Source organism: Xiphophorus couchianus, chromosome 23 (genome assembly GCF_001444195.1).
Source record: "Xiphophorus couchianus chromosome 23, X_couchianus-1.0, whole genome shotgun sequence".
In the NCBI taxonomy this organism is placed as follows: Eukaryota; Metazoa; Chordata; class Actinopteri; order Cyprinodontiformes; family Poeciliidae; genus Xiphophorus; species Xiphophorus couchianus.
Genome location: NC_040250.1, coordinates 25860513 through 25879374, shown reverse-complemented (window position 1 = coordinate 25879374; position 18862 = coordinate 25860513). Strand labels below are relative to the sequence as shown.

At 41.2% G+C, this 18862-nt stretch overlaps 2 protein-coding genes across 4 annotated transcripts; one reads left to right on the top strand and one right to left on the bottom strand.

Moving 5' to 3' along the window:
- The first annotated feature begins 757 nt into the window (after window positions 1-757).
- Window positions 758-8833, top strand: gpr137 (G protein-coupled receptor 137). The gene is made up of 8 exons (XM_028009046.1): window positions 758-887; window positions 3099-3539; window positions 3620-3657; window positions 3745-3985; window positions 4611-4760; window positions 4850-4975; window positions 5052-5170; window positions 5752-8833. The coding sequence occupies exons 2-8, from the start codon at window positions 3168-3170 to the stop codon at window positions 5846-5848; spliced, it is 1143 nt and encodes a 380-aa protein (XP_027864847.1). The 5' UTR covers window positions 758-887; window positions 3099-3167; the 3' UTR covers window positions 5849-8833.
- Window positions 8042-18838, bottom strand: syvn1 (synovial apoptosis inhibitor 1, synoviolin). 3 transcript variants are annotated; one of them, XM_028009044.1, is made up of 17 exons: window positions 18631-18838; window positions 17448-17597; window positions 17261-17353; window positions 16028-16180; window positions 15849-15897; window positions 15432-15535; window positions 13958-14084; window positions 13773-13872; window positions 13077-13142; window positions 12852-12968; window positions 12512-12669; window positions 11421-11573; window positions 11164-11319; window positions 10885-11068; window positions 10657-10760; window positions 9677-9738; window positions 9119-9276 (listed from the first exon to the last, which is right to left on the bottom strand). In XM_028009044.1, the coding sequence occupies exons 2-17, from the start codon at window positions 17577-17579 to the stop codon at window positions 9265-9267; spliced, it is 1770 nt and encodes a 589-aa protein (XP_027864845.1). In that variant the 5' UTR covers window positions 17580-17597; window positions 18631-18838; the 3' UTR covers window positions 9119-9264. The 3 variants fall into 3 exon arrangements, with proteins under 3 accessions (XP_027864843.1, XP_027864844.1, XP_027864845.1); XM_028009042.1 differs by lacking the exon at window positions 9677-9738 and having other exon boundaries at window positions 8042-9276; window positions 18631-18837; XM_028009043.1 differs by lacking the exon at window positions 9677-9738 and having other exon boundaries at window positions 8042-9276; window positions 17448-17594; window positions 18631-18837.
- Between the last annotated feature and the right edge of the window lie 24 nt (window positions 18839-18862).

The following is an 18862-nucleotide window of genomic DNA, read 5'->3' as shown; positions in this document are numbered from 1 at the left end:
TATCTTTGAAACACACTTCCAGTTATCTCTGTAATATGAAATCACGATCAACGTTTAAATGCAGATTTAATACACACCACTTCAGAATAGCCTTTTGTTATTTGTGAATCCCTTTATTTTCTAATAGTTAAATGTCATCCTATTTATTACATTGTTCAGTATCCTTGTTTGTTCTGTATATATTGCTTGTCTGTTGTACATTTGACTAGAAAAATGCCTTTAAATTAAATTAAATATTATCAATTTGATTTGATATGTATTTTGTCACATTTTATTTTTTTTCTTTTATTCCTATACTATATATATTTTAATGTCTGTTTTTCTAGAATGTTCTGAAGTTTGTGGCATATTAAACTCTTTTAATAAAATTCTGAAAGTTTTGTCTGTCCTTTGCCTTTTCAAAGCACTTTGGATTCCCCTTGCTGCCATATAAATAAACCCGATTTCACTTACTTTTTTTGATCAAATAGAATAGCTCAGTCAAATGCAGTTGAATTATGGTAAATAAAATCTAGTGGAGCATATTTTAGTTCACGGTTTTATTGGTGGTTCTGTCTTACTTTGATTTACAGATATACAGTTTTCTTTTGTCTCCGTGATCATCAGAATTGGTTCTAAAATGTAACATATTTTTTGTACTTCAAAGTTATCAAAAGCAGATTAGCACTTATTTTTGCATAAAACGATGGAGTCGATTTCAGTGGCAAGAACCTACTTTCCTTTTCCAAGCAAACTCCCCGTTCTTCGACGCGAGTTCACCACTCACAATATGGCGGACGCGCCGGTGCGCCGTCACAGAGGCTCCGCCTCTCTGACGTTACACACGGAAGGAAGAGATTACCGTCTTCAGTCGGCTGCTCATCCTTCAGCTCACCTGAGGTGAAAAGGTCGGTTATTGTCGTCAATTCTATATCTACAGGTGAAATTCTGATTTTTTTTTTTTTACGACATTTAGCATGGCGTGACTGGCAGGCAGGCGGAAGCGCAGAGACGTAACGTAGATGTTTGCGGTTAGCTTCGGTTGACGTTCAGTACCTTGAACGCAGCAGTCGGGTTGTTTATGTAATAAACAGCAAAGTAAAGTCAGTCGTTTCGGGTCATATGGGTTTCAAAGGCTGCAGCAATTCACCGAGGGGTGTCTCACTTGTTAAATGTATGATAAATGAAACTTTTACATAGTCAAACACCGATTTATAAAGTGTTATATAATCCATTTTGTTGAAACTGAAGGAATCAGCGTCTGCTGCATTGATGTTGTTGTGCGATTAGTGAGAGTGAACAGTGAGTCACCTTGCTGCATGTAGCCATAGAGTAAATGTTTGTGTTTATAATAACTAAGATTGTCATGGAAATGTCATTAAAAGACAAAACTCTTTAGAAATACACCTGCTGAAAAATGAGTGCATTTACAGCAAATATATATATTTTTTTCATTTTCTACCCCAGTGGACCTCTTATACTCTGATCTTTGCCACTGATGGAGGAAATAATCATGTGTTCGGCATCGTTTATGTCGAATTTCACAGACAAACATTGAAATTAATATCGGGAGCAACAACACCAACACCAAAAACAAGCATAAACAACATGATTTCAGATTGTTTTTAAAGGCGCCGACTTGCTTCTGCATGCTCTTCATTCCTTCTGTCTCAGTGTTTTCACCTGGAGATTTTCCAGTGAACACGCTGAGCACTGTAGTGTTTCGTTTTGGGTTTTTTTTTTAAACTCACCCAGGTTCGTGCTGAGGATTCTTCAATCTGATTGTGCAAACAGCCATCACATTCAGCTGTTTACTACTTATCCTAAGTCGGGACGGGACAGTGTTTACATTGTGTTGTTTTTCCTTGACAAAAATGGCCAGTTCCTCTTCTGGGCCTGATACACTATCTGATCTCCCTTGCTGCATGTCATGGAGGTTTGCGCGTGGCAATCTCACATTTCAGCAACGTCTTTTGTTCCCTTATCATTTTCTGCAGCTCTTAGATTTTGTGTTGTGTGTGTGTGTGTAGGGGCAGGGGGGTGCGTGTGTGTGTGTGAGTGAGAGACCCTGCTCTGGAAAGAGCGTTGCACAATTGCAGAAAACGTGACCGTCCACCTGGAGTGATTAATCAGAGAAGCAGTTAGTAATTGATTAATTGTTAACATTTGCTGAAAGAACCACATATTCAGAGCCATAATTAAGCCAGAAGCTGTACAAAAAATATACACGTTTTTACATTTAAGAGAAAATAAAAAAATAAAACTTTGTGTATAAATATGTTCAAGCCAGAACTCCTCAAGTGGGAAAGTTTTAGCTTCACCTGGCTCAAATTCTGCCAAAAGAGAAACTCCTGTTAAGCACCTTTTGCTATCCAGGCATTAATCTGTTAATCTGAAAAAATAATCACCAGATTAGTCCGATATTGTGTTGATGTTGAGTCAAGCAGAAAGGGCTATTTATTTATTTATTGCTGCAGATGCATCCTTTGCTACAAATAGTCAGACGTTCACTAAAGGAATGCTGTCATTGACTTCTAGGCAACAAAATGTTTATTTTCTCACTCAAAAAGGAACTGAATTTTTCTTTATCAGCATATTGAATGTATTTCTAATATTGTATAAAAACGGTTTAAGTGGTTAAATGAAAAATTTACAAAATATGCCAAATTTCTTTATGCAATAAGTCGATTAATCGTCAGACCAGTTGATAGAATAAGCGATTACTGATCGCTTACTGGATAATTGCCTCCCTGGTTGAATGAAAGAGTAGAAATGTGGTTTGCAGTTTGTGGCGAGTAAGGCACATGAAATGTGTAGGAAGGTTTTCTGTCCAGGTGGGGGGGGGGGCAGCGTTTAACTCCTTCACACCTGAACACACAACAGTCTCCACTGTTGTGGCGGCTCCGACTCTGGAGTGCATCCGGGGACCATTTGGTGACATCGGAGGAAAAGAAAATTGTGGCCATGACTTAATAACTTGTGGGGAACGACTTCATTACAAGTTGTGGCTACAGGATTTTTTTTCTTCTCCGTGTCACCACATACGGGCTCCGTAGCATCACATTTGTTTCCTGGTCATCTGCTGACCCCCCCCGTGGACGTGTCCCCCACTCCACCAGATCCTCGGTGCGAAGGCTCCAGAAGTCCCACGTTGACGATGGCCGCTCAGTGACCCCTCCGACGCGCCGATGGAGGCTCTGGTCACCGCCGCTTCCCCTCCTCCAAGCTCCTCCTCGACGCCGCTGCGTCCGGCCGTGGCCCCGTCCGTCCAGCTGGGCTTCACCGCCCTCTACACCGCCCTGTACGGCGGCCTGTTCCTGGTGGTGTACGTGCAGCTGTGGCTGCTGTTCGTCTACAAGCACAAGCGCTGGAGCTACCAGAGCCTGTTCCTGTTCCTGTGCCTGCTCTGGGCCGGACTGCGCACCACACTCTTCTCCTTCTACTTCCACAACACGGCCCAGGCCAACCACCTGCCCGCCGCTGCCTTCTGGCTGCTCTACTGCTCCCCCGTGTGTCTGCAGTTCTTCACCTTCAGCCTCATCAACCTCTACTTCACCCAGGTCAGTTTTGGGGGAGGATTGTGGGAAGCAACGCGGCTTCGGCTTTGTTGAAAGGTTTCTGTTGTGTTGCTGCTCCGCAGGTTTTCCTGAAGATCAGCGCAGCCTCAGACACAAAGCTGTAAGAACAACCTTCCACTGGAATGGGTCGTGTTGTACTGTGTTGCTGCAGCCTGGTGGGCAACTTGTGTGTGTGTGTAATTGTCAGATGGGTGGCCCGGTGCGCCTACGCAGCCATCAGTGTGATCTTCCTTTGCATCAACGTGACGTGCGCCGCTCTGGGGGAGCGAGGCAGCAGCGGAGAGAAGGGCAAGCGCACCTGGAAGCTGGTGTTGGTCAGAGTGATCGTCAACGACCTGCTGTTCATCATGGAGGCCGTGCTGCTGGCCGCCACGCTGCTGCTGCTCACCAGGCAGCCGCGCTCCTTCAGCCCATACCTCATGAGCAAGGTACAGACACCTGTCCGTCCGTCCGTCCATCCATCCATCAATCCATGTGTCCATTTATGTATTCATGCAGTCAGCCATCCATCAGTCTTTCCTTCCTTTTTCCATCCTTCCTTTTACTCATCCAGTCATTCATCCATCTTTGCTTCATTGCTTCCTTTCTTCCCTCCTTCTATCCATCTTTTAACACATCCTTCCTTCCTTTAATTCATCCAAACATTCATTCTTTCCTTCCTATTCATCTATCTATCCTTCCCTTTTTTTCCATCCTTCCCACCATCCGGTCTCAGTTCTTTTCCAGGTTCCGTATTTAAAGCCAGACCTCAGTAAAAATATCTATCTGCTCTAATTTCTCAGACTAACTTTGTATTCCTGCGTTGTAAAACGTCTCTCAACCTGCCTGAGGTCTGTGAAGTGATGAGCAGAACCCTGGATGCCTTCAGTGTCTCTGATTAGCTCAGTAAAACCAGCGGAGCAGTGCTGGTTTAGAATCGATGTGTGTCGGATTACGGATCAGTGTTTACCTTTCAGCGACGGTACAAGTTGTGTTCCTGGGAGGTGGTAGTGTTGTTGTTGTTGTTTTTTTTGCGTAAACGGGAGCGGTGAGTGACGCATTTCCTGTCACCAGGGAACCACGGTGTGCCGCACTGCAGTTCTGGGAGCCGCGGTCATCTTACTGTTCTTCAGCCGGGCCTGCTACAACCTGACCGTCCTCTTCCTCTCCCAGAGCTACAAGGTGGAGTCCTTCGACTACGACTGGTACAACGTCTCCGACCAGGTTGGTTCCTGTTTCTCGATTGAGCATTTTAACCTCCAAGTCATCAAACTGTTGGATAAGTTGTTAGAAAAAACTCCCTGTATTTTCAGGCTGACCTGCAGAGTGAACTTGGCGACAGAGGCTACCTGGCGTTCGGTGCCATCCTCTTCATCTGGGAGCTGCTCCCTACCAGCCTCCTCATCCTCTTCTTTAGAGTCCGCCGGCCCACTCAGGAGGTCGAGCTCTGCTCTCCAGACCCACAATCTTTTCCGTTTCTCTTGTTCCAAGTCCTCACACGTCCGTTTTCCACAGACCAGCAGCTTGGACATCAACAACAGGGTTCTTCCTCGTCCGTACTTCTTCGATGACCCGGAAGGCAGCGATGATGAAATACCGGCTCCGTGGGCTCGCAGCCCCGCTCAGAACCAAAGGTGATACCGACAGAAACACACAGTAGAAGCTTTTTCTTTTTTGATTGAATGTATTTGCTCACTTTAGAACCACGAACCGGATATCTGGGAAAACGAATATGTTTTTTTGCGTCTTAGCCTTTCTTCCGCACAAAAACGCAGTTTGATCACTAAAAACGATTATTCATAAAAACTCCCACCAAACTGGAGATTTAAGAAAACTGTATACGTTTGCATGTTTACGTGGGAAAACAGATATCTGAGCTGTGGCGCCCCTGAGGGAGGGAGCCCTTCAAATCACAATGAAGGAGTGAACAGACAAAGTCACTCAGAAATGTAACACTGACAGCTTTATAATCTCTTTGTATTGTTGTTATTAAAGCATAAATGCCCTTTTTAGGACTATTTAGCCAGTTTTAATTTTAAACGATTGAAAGATAAATGTTAGATGTTTGTGCAATAATTTCGGCCAAAAGGAAAACAGTCGAGGTTTGGATTTCTAACCTAAATGCTAGTTTAGCTCTGCTGTAACTCAGCACATTGTGTGAGCTTTAAGTCATCTTTTTTTTTTTTTGTTGCTATTTTTATTTTGGTACTTCCAGCTGGTACGGATCGGAGACTGCGCCCCTCCTGTTTGCCAACAACCCTGCAGACCAGAGCCACCAGCACCACTCGTTCTACTCCACCCCTCAGAACTGAAACCAAACCCTCATTCGCTGTCGAATTTTTACCTCACCTGGACAATGACCTCAGGGGGACGAGAACCGCGTGTGCAGCTGCCGCCCAGCAGTACCGCCCACTCTGTGGTTGAAATTGCACTGAAAAACCTCAGGAAAGCTAAAAAGATGCACCTTGTATTATTTTTATTATTATTATTATTTAGATATATTGACGCTATCTCAGCTTAAAGGGAACATTTTTGGTGGGAGAGGACCTGGTGAACTTTGTGAGGGTCAAACATTGTTTATTTATTTGCTTACTCACTGTGAATACAGGAGCTAAACTGACACTTCGTATTACATTCCTGGATGGACTCAAACCATCTTAGTTGGTAACTACTAAGCATGGAGAGCTGCTTAGAAAAGTGGCATTTATTAAATACGATGTGGTGCATCTGAAACTGATTACAATACAAAGGATATGATATTTACTACTGTCTGAAGAAGTTTTATTGTTGCTGACGTTCATGTTTCTTATTTCCATCCTTGGCATTGCTGCAGATACTTGTGTGTAGTTTGTTTCTGGGGCAATAACTCATGTTTGTTTAGGGTTGTTTTTTTTTTTTTTACTCCTGTTTGAGTTCATGTGTTTGATTGGATGTTTTAATTTATTTATCTTTCACAAAATGTTTTCTTTTTTTTTAATTAATATCTCATCTGAAAAGAACCTTTGCAACAATGCTGCCCGGACTGACACCGGTTACATCTGCAACAACCCAATAAACACTTTGACATAAACCTGCTTGTCTTGTTGCTAGGCAGAACAGCTTCCTGGTGAATCTGTGATCAAATCTAGTTTTCTTTTTTACCTCATCACTGCACTTGCATTGAAACCTTTCAATGCAACAAATCCATCAAAATGAAGTTAGAAAAGTAATATATTAACAAGAGAAGGAATTATATTTAAAAAAAAAGATTGAGGATAATCTGTCACAGATGCCTAGTTACACTGTTAGGAAAGAAATAATTATTCCATGTTCAGAAATAATTATTTTAAATTCACCAGTGGCACAATCATTTAAAATAAACGTTTAAAAGTATTTATTACTTAATCATTTTACCTTTACGAAAGCTCTTTAGTCCGCAAATTCTTAAAATTAAGGCTTTAACCGGTATTAAATTCATTTTTAAAAGGGAAGTTGAACTTTGAAATATCAATATAAAATTTTGTCTTGACAGGACTATTTAATCTCGTATCCTGTGTATTTTTCTCGCGGGACTTTTCTGTCCCGCGAGAAAGTTTGAGTCATCTCCGTTGCGTAACTGTGACTCCAGACGGTTGATGCTGTAGCTAGGTTTTTCCGTGTCTTCGTGGGTTGGCGCTAATTTGTGGTCAGTTGAATGGACAAAGTTTATACATTTCTGACCTTACTAACTTAAATAGGATTCATAATGGACTTTAAAAAGTCTGAAGTCTGAGTTGGTGAAACCTCCAAAAACCGTGTTAGAGAAGGAAGGAGCCCCGAGAACAACCATCATCTACATGGTCAAAAATAAATAAATCATTTTTCTGTCTCAACATCAAACGGAAAAAAATTGTTTGCTTACGGATTTTTGTATCTTCATTAAATGAGACTAAGGTGGAGCTTTTTCTACAATTAATACTAGGCCGTCGTTGGTTCTTTCACTAGGATAATTATTAAATACTTAGAAATAAATAAAATACAAACTGTTGAAAAAGTATCCACGCCTTTCACTGCCTGAAAACATTTCAGGCTGCATCTTCAAAATATTTGCTTGAAGGCCTCGTTACATTATGAGAGTATATTAACTCTGGTGCCACCACCTGTTCTGGAGGGGAACTGCTTGTTCCAAAGGCGCGCTCTGCGGTGAGTTGCTGACCCCCACGGTAACAACCAATCACGACTCAACGTGGAACGCTTTTGTGCGCTCCCAAACAACCAACCACGTGGAATTACAGCCTTATAAGCATTAAAACAAAACTTTTGAATTAATTTTAAAATTAAAATAAAAAAAATCAATCAAGCTTAGATTGGAGGGAGACCATCACATGACAAATAAATATGGCAAATATCGAGACACTTATTAATGGAGAGATTTGACTTCATTCAATAAACAATAGTAAACCAGATGAAGACAGATTGACCCACGTCCCGTTGTTGTTGCTAAGGTCAGACAAAAATAACTCTGTCAGGAAAAAATGCAAATGTAGAAAAGCTTTACAAGAACCTTGCAAGATTCTTTGAGATCTACAGATTTTCTACAACGATCAGATGACTTTGTTCTGTTCATTTAAATATTGCATGTTTCCTTTGTTGTGAACGAGTAAAGAAAGATATTCTTGCAAATATAACTAAGATTTGTTTCTATTTTTGGTGTCGAATGTGGCTGGAACTGTTTAATGATTTCCCCCAAAAAACTACAAACCTAAATTTAAAATAAAGTCATTTTAACCACAACAAAAGAAAACTAACGCTCCTTCTGTGAAGAAATCTCTTTTGTTCTGATCAGTCAGAAGTTTTAATTTAAACAGCCAAATCAACTTAAAGACAACATCACATGGCGGCAGCAGAAAACCTGTAGAAAAAGGCCCCTAAAACCAGGAGCTTCGACACGTTCCTCTGTGGCATCAGCTGCTGCTTCAGGCGCTTTATTCCGCAGCATGTACAGACGATCCTGTTAAAACTCTTTATACAGTATATACAGTTTCCAATAAATCAGTATGATACAGTGTCAGCAGTGGGAACGGGGGTCAGAGCCCTGGGAAACAAGGAGAGGGTCGGGGCGGTGGCGATGTATAAAAAGCAGACGTTAGCTGTTTGGCTTTATTTGAAACTGAAAATGCTAGATTAGGTTAATGATCCGCCTGTTGTGTTGCTATGGTGAGCAGGACCGCCTTCCCGCTGAAGATGCAGTAAAACTAGATCTAAACGCCGACTGACCGAGTTCATTTCCTGCAGCGTTGGCATGGCATAAGTCCACTCCGGAGTTGATCCAGTCAAAAAAACAAAAAAACAAAAAAAAAGAGAGATTTAAGAAAAACAGAAGAGGAGCCGTCGCCGTCCGACACAGAAGCGGTTGCGTCTTAGCTCGAGTCCGACTCGTCGCTGTGGGAGACCTGAGCGTGTTGACGAGGGAGAGAGGCGACGAAGAGCCGAAGCAGCCATAAGTTATCTCAAAAGTTTCTGTTGGTTCAGAGCGATAAGCCCCGCCCCATCTTCTCGCCGATAACGTATCAGTTATCGGGAGGTGGCAACGGCGAAGTCGGTGACGAAGGTGACGTCTCTAGCTTACGGAGACGGCGGCGCCTCAGCTCGGCGGCGCTGGGCTCTCCGTTCTCGTCGTCCGCCGCTCCTTCGTCCCAGTTCTCCTTCCTCTCTGCGTCCAAGGCAGAGGAGGTGGAGTCAGCGGGCTGAGAGGAGACTGTGGCTCCACCTACTGGATCAGCTGGAAACACAATACAGTCCTGGTTAGGAAGGAGCTCCCATTCCTCCACCAGGGGGCGCAGTTCCAGGCTTCCTGTGAATGAGGGCACAATATACACCCCCCAACCCAAGTTCTCGATCTATTTTCTGTTACAGGAATGAGAAATTATTATTCCGATATAATAATTTCCTGGTTGATGAAACAAGCTGGACTCCACACTGTTAGCACTGAATTGTTACATGTCGTCTCTTTGAACTCACAACTGGGTAATGCCTGTTCTCTGCTAAGTCATATGGTCAAACAAGCATTATTTAATAGCTTACAGATCTTGCTGATATCCTTTAAAAATATATATATTGTAAAATGAATCATTTGGGATTCAGTGGCTGCTCCTACATGTCTGACTATCATTTACACCAACCTGCTGCCTTCCCCCGCCTGTCCTGATTCTCTGTCTTCTCTTCCTCCTCTTGATCCTCACAGCTGAATGACATCAACTTTGTGCTAAGTATGTTTAAAAATACAGCAGTCAAACCACATAAAAAAAAAAAAAACTCTGAAATTTTAATGTTAAATGATATACTTTAGCTGGATGCTGCATCTGCTCAGACGTATCTGGTTACATAACAGCAGCGCTGTAAGCGTTATACTGAGTGAAAACATTTCAACTCAAGTTCATCACTGCCAAGTTTTATAATCTATGTGTTTTTTGGTCGAACAATAAAAAAAAAAAATAGAGTAGTTATTTTACGTTTCTTGCTATAATCTTTTATAATTTACATGTAGCGCAGTTGTAGGACAGCAGTGATCTGTCATTTAGTAACTTAAGCTAATCTGAATATTTACAATTTACCTGGCTCCTCTATTAACCTTTTAGCAACGTTTTTACCAGCGTTTCACTGAGAAATAGCTCATATAATGAGCATAGCAGATTCCAACAGGTGTGCTAATTGCTCCTGGCTAGTCTGAAGGAGCTAAGTGGGGCTGCTCTGGAGGCAGAAGCTTGGAAGCTTAGAAACTGGAAAACTGCAGCTCAGAGGAGGAGTTTCACCCTCGAAGGCGGAGCTACGTGTGAAAGAATCAAGGCCATGTTCCACGTATGTTTATGATAAGGGAATGACATTATAATATGATGTAGAGCTAATAAAAAAAAAGTTGATTTTACATAATGCTGCCCCTTTAAGACACTGTACATTAATAAAACTCTGTGTCGTATCAGTACACCCCCATGTGTTGCATAGCTACTTTTCACCCCAGATTCAGAATTCATCACTATCCTTTCTAAATTATGAAACACTTACTGATTCTTCTTCTGTGAAAATATTTTTAGCTGGTTTATCAAAACTGTATTAATAAAACAGTGAAAACTTCTGTGATCAGAAACTTGTATTTGTTACATACAGGTGGACGAGTCCCTCTCCGTGGCGGGACTTTCTGCGCCAGCGGACGCTGCCTCCCGATTGGCTCTGCCAGCTTCTGCGGCGCCACCCTCAGGCCGAGGAGGGCTGGGGTGAGAACAGGAGAGAGGTGATGTTTCAGCGTGTGGCGGCTCTTCAAATTACAAAGGCAAATCAAGACCGCAGGCTTTTTCCCGACCGAACCAGCTTCAGATGGAGGGGCGTAACCTACGCGAGCGTGGCAACGGTGCTGAGGTAGTGGTGGATGTTGAGCATGGCGGCGTCCAGCAGGGTGTGGATGTTCTGGAGACACTGCAGCCTGGCCTCCAGGCCCCTCCTCCCTTCGGCCTCCAGCTCCCTCAGTTCCTCCTCCGTCAGGCGAGAGAGCGACGGAGGCGGAGGAGGCATGGACGACACTGGGGGAGGGTAGAGAGAAGGTGCACTTCAACGAAACCAGATGATTTTATTTGATTTTTTACTCAAACAAGTGTCTCTAGATGTGGAAGCTTACCGAAGGGAGGAGGCGGAGGCATCGGCAGCCATGGCGCAGCGGGGAAAGGAGGAGGCGGGAAGGAGAAAGGGAATCCTGGGATTGCTGATCCTGGAGCGGCGGCGGCAGCGGACGACGTAGCAGCGTCTGCAGCAGCTGAAGTGGGCTGGCTGGTGCCTAAAGGGAACGGACAAGTCACAAATTGATGACATCAAGAAAAAGCTGAATCGCTCGAGTTAAAATGACTGTAGTTAAAGGTAGAACTCGGGGCGTTTTACCAGCGGCCTGCGTTGTGTCCGTGCTGCTTGGCGGAGCGTCAGCTGCAGCAGGAGCTGCAGGTGGAGCAGCAGCAGCAGGTGGAGGAACTGCAGGGAAAGGACCCCAGAAAGGGAAAACTCCTGGAGGGAAGCCTGGCAGCATGCCGGGAGCGACTGGAAGAGAGAGAGAGAAAAAGGAGTTCAATGAACAAGAAAAGACAAATGGTGAATGTAGGAAAAATACAGCTTTCTCGACTGTAATAAATAAAAACGCAGGGTCTTTTTGGACAATTTAAAAGATAAAATATTCTTTAAAGGACAGTACTATGCATTTTCCAGCCACATAGTGCCATTTTATAGCATAATCAAGTAACTATGTTATAAAAATGCTATCTATATCAAATGTGACTTAAGAAATCTGACTTTGTAATTTAATGCCTTGAAATTGGGTCTCTGTCACTTTAAGAAGTTCCTGCTCTTTTTGAAGCTCCGCCTTCAGGAAGTCATCACACATGGCTCCTCTATTAACCCTTTAACAACTGTGTACGGTGGAGTATTGGGGCCAAGCAAAGAGAATTTTTGTTTAATCACGAGAATATAGTCAGAATATTGACAGAATGAAGCCGCAACTTTACCAGAAGAATGTCTTAAAATTATTAGAAAAAAGTTGTTTTAGTGAGATAAAACCTTGGGTAATTAGTTGGTTTTTTTCTTAGAGTTCTCATACAATTAATACTTTATTCTCCTATTATTACAACTTTATTCTTGTATTATTTTGACTTTATTGTCATGTGACTTTATTCTCGTGTTACTATAAGAATAAAATGTCTTGTAATATGAGATTATTCTTGTAAAAATAAAAAAACAACTTAGCATAACCCCTAATATTTTGTCATTGAGTAGACCTGAATTCAGAATCCAAATAAATAGCATTTGTAAAATAAAAAAAAAATTTAAAAAAGCATTTGTAAAACGAGATGGAGGCCCTGACATCACTCTGAACTATGAAAAACCCAAAGAAAGAAATCCAGATTTTCCCACAAATTAAATCTTCGAAAGCCATAAAAGCAATTTGTTGCCCAGCCCTGGATGAGTTTCATACTGAAAGTCACCGTTTGGGGCCGGAGCGGCCGGGGCGTTGGCGGGCGCCGCCGGGGCTGGAGCCGGGGGCGGGGCAGGGGCCTGGGCCTGGTTGTTGTTGGATGCCCTGAGGACGTCCATGCGGCAGGTGGGGCAGGTCTGCTGCCTCTGGAACCAGGAGCGCAGGCAGCTGTGGAGCATCAACGACCATGAAAACATCGATCTTATCAGGCAAACCAAAAAGCGACTTTTCATACGGATCTTTTGTTTCCAGCCATGTTTAAATGTCCACCTCAACTCCTGCTCTGTTTAAGTGCAGCATTAGTGTTAAACTCAGACGTGTGTGTGTGCATGTGGTCACATTGGACTCACCTGGAGTGGAAAATGTGATTGCAGGGTAGCTTCTTGGCTCCGGTGACCATTTCCTCTCTACAGATGATGCAGACGTTGTCCGAGGCCTGCAGATCCTCCGGAGTCGCATCAGGATATCTGAACATTAGATTATAAACAGACACATTATTGGAATATCTCAAAAACTATATTAGAATTAATAAGAATGAACTGAATAACTAAAAAATAAACTACTGATGGACTCACAGAGTGTTCATGTTGCGGATTGCTCTCCTTGACATTATAGCGTCGGTTACGGCTTTTTTAAACTGCCTGAAAAGAGACAAACAAAAAGTTGAAAGATGTGGTAAATAAACTTTGTTTTAGGTTGACATGAAGCAGCAATCCAGACTCTTTATGTTCTATAAAAAAAATTTCAAATATTCAATCGATTAGGTGTCCAAACCTTTTTTTTTTTTTACAAATTAAAACGCAAAATGATTTTGTTGGATTTTGTAAAAATCTGCTCAGCAATAAATTGAATATGCAATACTATTTAATGAAGCAAAGGCTGAAAATGTCCTAACTTTTCAGGTCATTTTTTGTAGTCTAGAAAATTTTTCTCCACCAACAAAAGTCTTCTCTAAGCCAGTTTAAAGGAATGGATGTGCTCTAGTTTTTGTTTTTTTTTCTAAGTAAAAAGTCACTGGATGTTTATAGTTCTACGTCATATGAAATCAAAGGCAAAAGAAAAATATTTTTAGATAACTTTATGCTAGAGAAATAAATTAGAAAAAAAGAAACTTCTTCAAAGTGTCCACCAGAGGGCCTCATTTATGCCAGTCTTGCATTTTTGAGCTACAGTGGGCCACATAAAATTGTTCCACGGGCCATAAAGGGCCCCTCAGCCGCACTTTGGACACCCTTGTTCTAGACAGACATTTCATTAGAAGAGCTGCTCACCTCATGGCCAGGTACATGGGTCGGATGGCGAACAGGGGGAAGGTGTGGACCTTTATCATGATGGTCATGAAGGCGATGTAGAGGAGAACCTTGATGAAACCTGGCGACAACACGCCGTGTGACACATACATCGTCATCGTGGACGCCATATTTAATCAGTCGTACACACAGACAAGTTGCAGCACCTGTGAAGAGCTCGGTGTAGAGCATGTAGACGGCCTTGTTGTCCCAGGGGTTCTCACTCTGAAGGTCAACGGTGTGCAGGACGTACTTGATGAAGGTCGTCAGGATCATGGTCAACAAGATGGCGTACTGAGGAGGACGAAGAAAATCAAATGGAAACTATGAACAAATCTGTGTGTGTGTCAGGGAGGGAAGCATCAGTCAGATGTAAAGTATACATGGTGACCTAGCATCAGAAAAAAAAACCCCACACAGTTAAGTTAGATATCTGAGACTGGAAAATGAGATTTATGAAACAAATCTCACCATCAGTTTAAAGCAAAATAAATTCTCTAATGAGTGAAAACTCAAAGACAATGATATAAAATATGTAATGAAACATTGACTTTTACCTTTTTTCTTACTTTCATTTACTATTCAATAATTATTGCATTCATTTAGCGTAAATGCTAACCTCATATCTTCTCATATTAGTTGACGAGTTCTGTGGTTGAAAATGTACTGTGACTTCATTAATCTGACGTTGAATATATAACCACATAAAATTTTCCCAACACAATCCACTCTTTTAAGAAAATATGTGATATTTTTTATATTAATCCCAGCAGCCAATAAGAAAGATGAGACATTTTCCTGAATTTCCCCCTTTGTGAGACAATATAGGTTATTTCTATCTTCTATCTATATCTTCAATAAGTTATTTAAGCTTATATTTTACAATAAAGGCTGAAAAAAGATTACATTTGTTTAAAAAAAAAATTTAATGTATTATTTAAAAATCTATTATATTGCATGCTTTTTTACATTTTCTTCTTCATTTTCCTTCCAATTTTCTGAGGCCCTCTATCGCCCCCTGGTGGCGCCCACTCTTAAAAGCACTGTTAAAGCATCTTATTTAAAGTACGGTTTTGGAAATGCAAGATATTTACCTGCTAGACATACAACTTTTCATTAAGAATTAAAGGATAGTAGAAAACATTTTGAGTTTTTATATAGAAGTAGCAGGAGCTGATTTTATTTTGTGTTTTTGTAATAAATGGTCTAATCGACACATTTAAACCGTCAGCTCCGTCACCACAGAGAGCGCTGCATTAAGGTTTCGATTTTTTCCCTTTTTTCTTTACACACAGCTGAAGGATTTGCAAGATTATTTCAAAACTTGCATTTAATCTGAATTTAAATCCTTTTCTAAAGCTTTTAAATGATTTCCAGTCATTAAGAAAATTTGAATGTGATTTTTTTTTTTTTTTTAAGACGCTCACTTTGGTACAGTTTAGATCGCTGCTCCTGAGAAAAATAATCCATTTTAAAAGACGACGTGATGATAATTACTCTTTATTTTAAGAGGAACCTGCATGAAAAAAGAAAAAAAAAAAATCTGCTTCTTCTTCTTTTTTTTTTTTTATTGTAAAATGAACCACGACGCATTTAACACGCCTCGAGTTTTAAAGGTTATAAAAAGGAAGCGGGACAAACCTCAAAGCCAAAAACGAGCTGGACCGAAGCTCCTCTGGTGATGATGCTGTGGCAGGCATGGTTAACAAACAGGAAGTCCATGACAGCCAGAAGTCCTAGAAGAGCTGCAGAAAAAATTAAGAAGCGTTCATTACAGAAGTGTGTATGCAGAGTGTAAACAAGAGGAAAATAAATAAATAAATGTGACTCTTTGAACCCTGGGCAGCTGCTGAGGCGAGAACTTTAAGTTGTTTCTGTGACATGCAGACAGTTTTAGGCGGTAAAACTGAACAGGAACTGGAACCATTTTGTGACTACAACCAAGACGCACCTGGCTTCGACAAATATTTGCATACAGTTTCATGAAATGCTTCGCGCCAAGTGAAATCAGTACAAAAAAAAAAAAAAGAGAAAGAAAACAAACTGAAAGGTACTTGCATAAAACTCTCAAGTGAAAAACCCAGGATATGTTCGGACTCCTCTCCATCTGACGAGAAAAAGACAGGAAAAAACAAAACGATCTCATCTTTTCTCTCGGGTTACGGCTGTTTGTTTGGTAAAGATTTGTCCGTTTTCCTTTTCCCACTCACGACAAATTCACTCAGAGAGAAACTCACAAAGTCCACCCGGTCCTCGGCCAGCCAGTGGAAACACTTGAGGAAGAGCAGGAGGGTGAAGAGGGCGACGAAGCGAGGGGAGAAATCGTCCCTGAACACGGTGAACGCCAGGCAGGTCTCCGTCACCGCGTACCAGGAGCGCTCGATGAGGTGCTGGCAGAGGGGGAGAGAGAGCAGAACGAGTTTTGCTTACATTTACAGCACGACATTTCACAGTGTTGTCTTTTTCTATTTCAGTCGGGAGTTTTTTTTTGTTTTGTTTTACAAAAATTATATTACGAAAACAAGGTCGTAAAATTAAGAGAATAAAGTCGAAATAATGGAAATAGTCATGACCTTAATCCTGTGTTATTTCATCTTTATTCTGATAATGTTTGGGTTTTTTTTTTTACTTTCTTAGTGAGGGCCCAAAACGCTGTTGCAATTTTTAACCTTTCCATACGCAAATAAAAAAACACCCTACAATGATGAAAAAAAAGAACGAAAAAAAGTAAAAGAAAAAAACATGATTCAAACTTGTAGCAGATATCGGTTTTTCGGAATTAAATAATATTTCAATTCCTGTCACTGGCAAAAAAATAAATAAAAAAAGTGTAAGTAAAAGCGTAAACTTCTTACACTTTCACTTTTTTATACACACACAATCATCAAAACAGCAGAATTGGTCTTGTATATTTTTCTAAAGCATTTTTCCAAAGACTTCCTTTTATGTGTCTGTAGACAAACTCAAAAGAAAATGAACAAATCATCAAATCTTGTTGTACTTGCTGAGCAAATTATTTTGATACTTTTTGTCTTATTAAAAGAGTGAAAAACACAGTTCTAACTCTCCACAATTATTTCACACCAGGGTCTCTCTGATTGAAGTACAAATGGTTTTAATATTTATCCTGACCTTTACTTTTTTTAAACAAACCTCTCTCTCCTAACTGATAGTTTGCGTCTTTAATTTCGAACCACTTGTTCAATCTTGGAAGGAGTTTACAATAGGCTTTGTGCACGTCTATGCTGTTCTGAGCTCTACAAAAATCACAACATTTTAAAGTATGCAATGTGAGAAATATTTCCATCAATTGGATAAAAATAATCTGACGCAGTTATAACTCGAATAGCTTTCTTTTGGAGCCCGTAGACAGGTTTTGTGTTGATTTTATACGAGTTTCACCCCGATATGCGCACAATAACACATGTATGGAAGCGTGGAGAAAAGACAGATCTTCGATGATCCCCCACCTCCATTTCTGCAGCCCTCAGCTGGCCAAAGAACACCTTCCTCATGATCTTCCCCAGCAGGAACACCAGCACAAACGCCTGAATGTACAAAACCTAACAGGGAGGGAAACAGAAAGAAAAACTTTAAAAGCGGCTCACGTGAGCACAAACAAAAACTAAAATCAGGCCGACCAGACGGCTGACCTACCGCCATGCTGGGGCTGCTTTTGGTGAGGTACACGACGGTCGGGTAGAACTGATGTTTGAGCAGGTAGGCGTGGGCCACCACGGCGCCGGTCAGCGCCATGCTGGTGGCGGTCACCAGGGCTGCTCGCACCATTGTGGACTGCAGATGCTGCTGAGGCCCAGACAGACAGAACAACATGAGAATGTAAAAATTCAGGAATGTCAAGATTTTCACTTCTTTTCTTCCCTCCGTTTTGAAATATTATGCATCACATTTTCACTTCCATCGAGGCCATGTGTAAACAAATCACAATCAGGCGTTTCCTGACCAATACCAATTTTGTACGTCGTCCTCAAATTCTCACTTGACGCATCATCTCAAATTTCTTATGAATCAAACTAAGAAATCCCGCAGATCGACCAAAATCATGAACTTTAATGCATTTAAATAAAAATAAAAAGTCACATAAATGTTTGATACATACGCTTTGACGCTTAAATGGGTCAAAAGTTTTACAATTATTTCACAACACATTCATTTATTTATTTTTTTTATTGTTTATCATTAAGGAAATACAAAAACAGAGAATTAAGTCAAAATGATCAACCCTTAAATGATTTAGGGGGAGAAAAGTAAAATCAAAGTAATTCAAAAGTGTCTAAATCCATGCTTTCACAAATTAAACTATGGAAACCACCTGAAGGAAACACAAAGTGACGCATTTCAAAAGAGAAAGCGTCCGTGGCATGTAAACACTTTGTTTTATAAAACACCTAACGTATGAAGAGGCAACTGTTTACAGCTCCATGGTAGCTAAACTAATGCTGAAATCTTGCATATGTTAAATTTATTGATATTGATCATATATACTGAAGTTGCTAGGAGCAGCATAAACCTTCAGCATAAATAAAACCATACTGAGTCCACTGATTTTTTTTAAAAGTATTTTCGCACTATATAACTGTTTCATGGCGCGTAGAAACATCCCGTATAGAGTTAATGTATTAAGCTCAACTCCTCAGTGTTGTGACAGCTTCCTAAGACATATGGAAACATTATTCTTGAACCGAAACCTTCCAATGGACTTCTGTTGGGGTTATAAGTGTAACTAATTCTGCAGGTATGTTGTCAAACAGAAATGTGGGTTAGTAAGCCTATGCTAGCCTATGTTAGCTTCCAACCGCTCCAGCTGTCAGGGACTCACCGACTCGGTACCCGCAGGACGGCTCGCTCCTCGGCTGATTCAACGGCGCCTCCTCGTCTGATAAAACCTCTACGCTGTCTCCAGCTACTCCATTTCAAACATGTCACCTTACTCTCCCAATTATTAGCTATTAATTCCCCCCTCGCCCGTATTTGCCTGTCTACGTGTTTATCTTTGGCTTGCTCCTCGCAAGCCACCTCACATCCGGTAGTTATGGTAATTTAACGCAACG

Bases quoted from the DNA above. Each gene is read 5' to 3' on its own strand.
- syvn1 (XM_028009042.1), bottom strand. From the start codon at position 17,579: ATGGTGCGAGCAGCCCTGGTGACCGCCACCAGCATGGCGCTGACCGGC. The intron at 12,969-13,076 runs GTGAGTCCATCA...TCTAATGTTCAG, and splicing joins ATCCGCAACATGAACACTCT to ATATCCTGATGCGACTCCGG. The intron at 12,670-12,851 runs GTGAGTCCAATG...GATGCTCCACAG, and splicing joins AATCACATTTTCCACTCCAG to CTGCCTGCGCTCCTGGTTCC.
- gpr137 (XM_028009046.1), top strand. From the start codon at position 3,168: ATGGAGGCTCTGGTCACCGCCGCTTCCCCTCCTCCAAGCTCCTCCTCG. The intron at 3,540-3,619 runs GTCAGTTTTGGG...GCTGCTCCGCAG, and splicing joins TCAACCTCTACTTCACCCAG to GTTTTCCTGAAGATCAGCGC. The intron at 3,986-4,610 runs GTACAGACACCT...TCCTGTCACCAG, and splicing joins GCCCATACCTCATGAGCAAG to GGAACCACGGTGTGCCGCAC.